This window comes from Apaloderma vittatum, unplaced genomic scaffold (genome assembly GCF_000703405.1).
Source record: "Apaloderma vittatum isolate BGI_N311 unplaced genomic scaffold, ASM70340v1 scaffold883, whole genome shotgun sequence".
NCBI lineage: Eukaryota > Metazoa > Chordata > Aves > Trogoniformes > Trogonidae > Apaloderma > Apaloderma vittatum.
The window spans coordinates 1,394-1,731 of NW_009709566.1; the positions used below are offsets into that span (position 1 = coordinate 1,394).

Sequence of the window (338 nt, forward strand, 5' to 3'; positions counted from 1 at the left end):
AAAGAAACTGTTATTTCTGTTCCACTTTGCCAAGGTGGAACTGAAGTACATCAAGTGATTAGTCTACAGTTATGTTCATGAAGCATAGGAGATAGGGAATGGATCTGAACTTTCACCAGCATCAGGGCTTGGATTTCATCTGAATGGAAAAAACACGCCCCAAGTTCTTTCTCCAACTACATTTCTCACCTCTTGCTCAGAAAAACAGAATGCTACTAAAACATGCACATGTCATGAAAACCCCATCTGAAATACGTTGTAGGCAGGTCCGCACGTCTAAAGATTCTCTCCTGGCCTAACAGCACTCACCGCTGTTGCTGCGTTTTCTGCTGATGGCA

The 338-nt window shown here is 43.2% G+C and overlaps 1 protein-coding gene across 1 annotated transcript in view; it reads right to left on the reverse strand.

The window, feature by feature from the left end:
* Positions 1-309: 309 nt before the first annotated feature.
* Positions 310-338, reverse strand: part of STAC (SH3 and cysteine rich domain) — a gene marked incomplete at its 3' end in the record, with an annotated part of 45,679 nt that continues 45,650 nt past the window's right edge. The window contains exon 7 of the mRNA XM_009866958.1: positions 310-335. Coding sequence (XP_009865260.1) covers positions 310-335 — 26 coding nt within the window. The remainder of the gene's footprint in view (positions 336-338) is intronic.